The 6,000-nt window shown below is 44.0% G+C and overlaps 1 protein-coding gene across 3 annotated transcripts in view; it reads right to left on the bottom strand.

Annotated features, from left to right (window-relative positions):
* The window catches only part of ppm1lb (protein phosphatase, Mg2+/Mn2+ dependent, 1Lb), a 77,018-nt gene that overhangs the window by 14,208 nt on the left and 56,810 nt on the right, over window positions 1-6,000 (bottom strand). For all 3 annotated transcript variants that reach the window (XM_027153308.2, XM_047806633.1, XM_027153309.2), the window contains exon 2: window positions 4,347-4,521. In XM_027153308.2, coding sequence (XP_027009109.1) covers window positions 4,347-4,521 — 175 coding nt within the window. The remainder of the gene's footprint in view (window positions 1-4,346; window positions 4,522-6,000) is intronic.

Here is a 6,000-nt window from a genome sequence, read left to right as displayed (position 1 = left end):
TTATATAGAGTTTAATTGGATGTTTGGACACTCCAGGGTTTCTGAACGTAGAAAAAACAATACATTTATAATATGATTTAAAAAAACATAAAAAATTTATTAGGCTATACCCTCAAGACAAGACAAGACAAGACAAGACAAGACAAGACAAGGAACCAAACCAAAAAAATATGGAAACAAATTTGTTATGAGCCTTTAAGACTACAGACTTGTTTGATCGTTGTGGGATCTTGGGCTTTATGTTGATTATTAAAACTGAAAAGGAACCAGAAGCCACAAAATATTCAAATATTTTGATAATCCTCATTCATTCGTTCATTTTCTACCGCTTATCCGAACTTCTCGGGTCACGGGGAGCCTGTGCCTATCTCGAGGCAGGATACACCCTGGACGGAGTGCCAACCCATCGCAGGGCACACACACACACTCTCATTCACTCACACACTACGGACAATTTCCCAGAGATGCCAATCAACCTACCATGCATGTCTTTGGACCGGGGGAGGAAACCGGAGTACCCGGAGGAAACCCCCGAGGCACGGTGAGAACATGCAAACTCCACACACACAAGGTGGAGGCGGTTATCGACCCCCAACCCTAGAGGTATGAGGCAAACGTGCTAACCACTAAGCCACCGTGCCCGCCTTGTCGCTAATTTATCGTGCTTATTATTAAGATAAGCAAACGTCATGTAATCGTCCAATCACATAACATCTTGAAGGAACAAGTCAAGAGCTTCAGTTAATGTTTACATTAAACATCACAACAGGAAAAAAAAAGTGGTCTCAGTGACTTTGGCCTATGTTTGTTACTTCCAGATGGGCTTGTTTACATATTCCAGAAAACTGATGATCTCATGAGATTTTCCTTCCACAACAGTCTTGTGGAGTTTGGTACAAAAAGCATAAACTTCCAAAGAGCTGCAGTTCTGTAGCTGTAAACACCTCACTGATGAACGGTTAGGCTGGTTTAGCTGACAGGAAGGCTATGGCTACGCAAATAACCACTCTTTATAACCACGGTGAGCAGAAAAGCATCTCGGAATATATCGGAAGTCGAGCTGAACGGGCTACAAGATCAGAAGACCACCTCGGGTTCTACAACCGTCAGCGAAGAACTGGAAAACAAGGCTGAAGTGCGCACTGGCTCTTCTTTATTGTTACTCTGGCAGATGTCAAATCAGGAGACCCTAGAAGAACATGGAAGAATCTGTTTTTATATATATCTGTTTTTTGGTCTTATATATCGGAATTTCGTCTTCAAGACCATCCAAGAAGTTTTTGAAATGTTCAGAGAATACAGTGAAATATATCCATTATTTCAGGGGGCACGGTGGCTTAGTGGTTAACACGTTCGCTTCACACCTCCAGGGTTGGGGGTTCGATTCCCACCTCCCGCCTTGTGTGTGTGGAGTTTGCATGTTCTCCCCGTGCCTCGGGGGTTTCCTCCGGGTACTCCGGTTTCCTCCACCGGTCCAAAGACATGCATGGTAGGTTGATTGGCATCTCTGGAAAATTGTGTGAGTGTGTGAGTGTGTGGGTGAATGAGAGTGTGTGTGTGCCCTGCGATGGGTTGGCACTCCGTCCAGGGTGTATCCTGCCTCGATGCCCGATGACGCCTGAGATAGGCACAGGCTCCCCATGGCCCGAGAAGTTCGGATAAGCGGTAGAAAATGAATGAATGAATGAATGAATATCAATTATTTCGGTAACATCAAACCCAGACGTATTAGGATTTTTGAACGGATACTGATAAACGCTAATAAACAGAAACGCTGAGTAATATAAAATCAGCTGCGAGGTAAACGTCCGATCACCGCATAACTATCGCTACGATCAGTGAGCAAAGATCCTAGCTTTAGAAATAGCAAACTGAGATGAATGTGGAGAGATGGACGGTTTTCAGCTATGAATTTTTCAACCTTCTCTTCCTTGCTCGATTTCATCATCAATAAAGCATCAGTGCTTTTGGGGAAAGTGGCACAGATGAATAAAACACTTCATGTCTGTGTGCATATCTAGGGCAGCCTCCGAGTGCCACATGCCCAAAAATATGTAATACTACACCTAAGAGCTTGTTGGAAAACTAACTCAGGTATTCAGTTTATACACAAAGGCTTTTATAGTTCATAATAGGACCGATTTTGTGTAATTAAAAGTAATTAAACATAATTTGCTTTCTTTTTTTTTTGATGAAAAGCGGGAGCCGTCTAAAATTGCTAAACTGAACTATATATTAAGAGGAATTTTGTAAAAATGTTGGTTTCACCACATACACTTAAGGTATAGTATAACAGGTAGTGTGTAAAGATAAAAACACAGCGTGACAGAGAGCTTCACCAATGACGGCCAATTAGGAACCCAATCTGACAAACAGGAAACACTGCATCCATGATTAAGATGATCATATGTCATGTAATCTTACTACAATGACATCATTGGTTATAGTGGAGAAGGAAATAACAGCTTCTTCATTCTCTCTCTCTCTCTCTCTCTCTCTCTCTCTCTCTCTCTCTCTCTCTCTCTCTCTCTCTCTCTCTGTGTGTGTGTGTGTCTCTCTCTCTCTCTCTGTGTGTGTGTGTGTGTGTGTGTGTGTGTCTCTCTCTCTTTGTGTGTGTGTCTCTCTGTGTGTGTCTCTCTCTCTTTCTCTGTGTGTGTGTGTCTCTCTCTGTCTCTCTCTGTCTCTCTCTCTCTCTCTCTCTCTCTCTGTTTGTGTGTGTATCTCTCTCTCTGTGTGTGTGTTTCTCTCTCTCTCTTTGTGTGTGTATCTCTCTCTTTCTGTGTGTGTCTCTCTCTCTGTCTGGGTGTCTCGTCTCTCTCGTCTCTCCTCTCTCTATATCTCGATGTGTGTCTCTCTCTCTCAGTGCTCTCTGCTCTCTTCGCTCTCTTTCTCTCTCTTCTGTGTGTGTATCTCTCTCTCTCTCTCTCATTGGTGTCTGTCCTCTCTCGAGGAGAAGCTCAGGGGTAAGAAACGAGGGAGGGGTTTTTAGTAGAGAGGTAGAGGAGTGTCTCTCTCTCTCTCTCTCTCTCTCTCTCTCTCTCCCCTCCTCTGTAGTGAGTCTCTCGTACTCTCTTTTCTCAGCTCTACCTATAAGGAGAGGGGGATTGAGGAGTCTTTCCTCGTCATTATCCTCTCCTCTCTCTCGTCTCTCTCTTCTCTCTCCTCTCTCTCTCTCTCTCTCTCCCTCCGTCCGCTCATGCCCCCTCTCAGCTCTCCCTCTCTCTCTCCTCTGTCTCCCTCTCTCTCTCTCTCTCTCCTCTCTCTCTCTCTCTCTCTGCCTCCTATCTCTGGCCTCTGCCCCTACTCATCTCATGCCCTCCTTGCTCCTCTCCCTCTCTTCACTCTCTCCTCCTCTCCTTTTCTCTCTCTCTTCAACTCTTCTCTCTCCGTTTCTTCCCTCTCTCTCCCCTCTCTCCTCTCTCGACTCTCTACTCTACCACTCTCACCTCTCCCTCTCTCTACTCTCTCTCTATCCCCTCTTCTCTTCGGTCCTCTCTCGATCCCCGTTGCGATCTCTCTTCTCTCTCCTCACTCCTATCACTCTCCTCTCGCTTCTTCTTCTCTCTCTCCTCATTCTCTCTCGCTCTCGCTCTCCCTCTCGTCTGTCTCTCTCTCTCTCCCATTCTGCTCTTCTCCTCTCATCCTCGGCAGCTCTCCTACTCTCGCCATCTCCTCTTCTCTCCTCTCTGCTCTCTCTCTCTCTCTCTCTCTCTCGCTCTCTCTCTCACTCTCTCTCCTTTCATCTCTTGCCACAGAGGGATCTTTGGATAATTATGAGATGCCACAGAAAGACAAACCTTTAATTAAATAGTACAGGAAGCATATGTTGACAAAGATAAGACTTTCTTTCTCTAACTCAATATTCACACCAGCTAAAGCAGCACAGGAAATATTTTCTGGGGAAAAGCCGATCTCCAACTGTCCGTTTAGAGCTCCTGGTCCTGGCTGACGCCCGAGATGCTCTTCTACGCACAATGTTATCCAGAGTAATTATCTGAGTTCATGTAGACTTTCTGTCAGCTATTACTATTCGTTCTTCTGACCAATCAAATACTTAAAACAAGTTCCTATGAATGAATATTCATCTTCTACTGGTTCCAAATCTTCATGAAATGGAATGCAAGGTGTTCCCATTACAACTGGCGGATCTATTTTCTTGGCTAGTCTAAAAAAAACCTAAGAGAAACCTAAGAGAAACCCATGACCAGTGTAGAAGATCCCGACCGAAGCATGGAGATGCAAACTCAGAAAAGCTCAGAAACCCAGATGCATTATGTGAAAAGTGTAAACACCCCTCCCTTTCCACCCCCACCCAATTTCCTGATATCCTTTGCATAACATCTCACCTGCTTCATCATAGGTGGCAGAGAGCTTCTCCAGCATCTCCTTGTCCACATTGAGGATCTGCTGCTGCAGGATGGACTGGTACGATAAAAGACTGTTTTCTTTTTCTTTCTCATAACTCTGTAGGTTCTGCTTCAGGACATCTGGCAGGCGAGTTTTCACGTATTCGGCTGCTGCCTGGAAAGAGAAAAAGATCTAGTTGTTTGGTGATATTTAAGAAGAAAATCTACAATTTTATCAGCTATTTTTTTGCCTCTACAATTTTGGCTATTCGGTGTCTTCGGCGTCTCCCTGACGCATTTCGGTACGAGCACAACTTTCATATCTGAGTTGCCAAATATAAACTACAGAGAGAAGTGTGTAGCATGCCAGATATTTAGGAATAAATCATCAGCTTTAGATGTTGTGAAAGTGTAAGAGACCTTTAGAAAAAAAATCCTTATGGTTTACTAGGATACGCTGTTTGATTAAACGAACGAACACCATAATTTGTAGTACTTTAAGAAAAACTAAGTTTAATAAGTGTAAAATGAATAACAAAGACATAGTACATATGGGGGGGACACGGTGGCTTAGTCTTTCGCACGTTCGCCTCACACCTCCAGGGTCGGGGGTTCGATTCCCACCTCCGCCTCGTGTGTGTGGAGTTTGCATGTTCTCCCTGTGCCTCGGGGGTTTCCTCCGGGTACTCCGGTTTCCTCCCCCGGTCCAAAGACATGCATGGTAGGTTGATTGGCATCTCTGGAAAATTGTCCGTAGTGTGTGAGTGTGTGAGTGAATAAGAGTGTGTGTGTGCCCTGTGATGGGTTGGCACTCCGTCCAGGGTGTATCCTGCCTCGATGCCCGATGACGCCTGAGATAGGCACAGGCTCCCCGTGACCCGAGAAGTTCGGATAAGCGGTAGAAAATGAATGAATGAATGATCCATAATTGAAATACATGGATTAATTAATATTGGGCTGATTTAAGAACCCCTACAGTAATAGATATAAAGCAAGGTTCAAAAATAAAGAAGCAGGTGTTACATATCCACACGAGTTAATAAGCAACGTAGCCCTCAAAGGAACTTCTGTCTGACCTCTAATCACTGCTGGCATGAATAAATCAGCAGACAAACAGTAATAGCAGGAAGAAAAGTGCACCGAAAGGCAAATGGCGCCACTCTCGTAGCCCTCGTCAAGCTGAGGTGGAGAAATCGAAGTCGCTAACCATTTAGCCAAAGAGATCACAACCTGTGCACAGCCTGTTACTTTAAACATTTATGTATTCCTTTCCTCGGAAACAAAATACCACCAATATACATTTCAGAAAGGAAAAACGAAACCATAGTTGTGATTGCTAGCAAGCTAGGTAACGTAGCAGTAGCAGTAGTAGTAGCAATGGTGAGTTTTACAGTATCCCTAGTTACAGAGTCCAAGTAAAACCTTATAGCACATCTTATAGCACAAGATTTTATTTTAACTCAGATGCAACTTTAAGGAAAGTTTGTGTACATACATCAGTTTTGTTGTAGAACAGTTAAAATGGAGGGTGCACTTTTATAGAACATATTTTTCGTACCAATAATAAACCTAATGTTTCATAACCCGAAGGCTCTTGGAAGTAGATCATAGGCCAGAGTAGTGAGATCCACCGTTTTTGCTATTTCCGCAGGGA

This window comes from Tachysurus fulvidraco, chromosome 22 (assembly GCF_022655615.1).
Source record: "Tachysurus fulvidraco isolate hzauxx_2018 chromosome 22, HZAU_PFXX_2.0, whole genome shotgun sequence".
NCBI classification, from domain to species: domain Eukaryota; kingdom Metazoa; phylum Chordata; class Actinopteri; order Siluriformes; family Bagridae; genus Tachysurus; species Tachysurus fulvidraco.
Note: the sequence above shows the minus strand (reverse complement) of the source record. Positions and strands in the feature narration are given on the sequence as shown.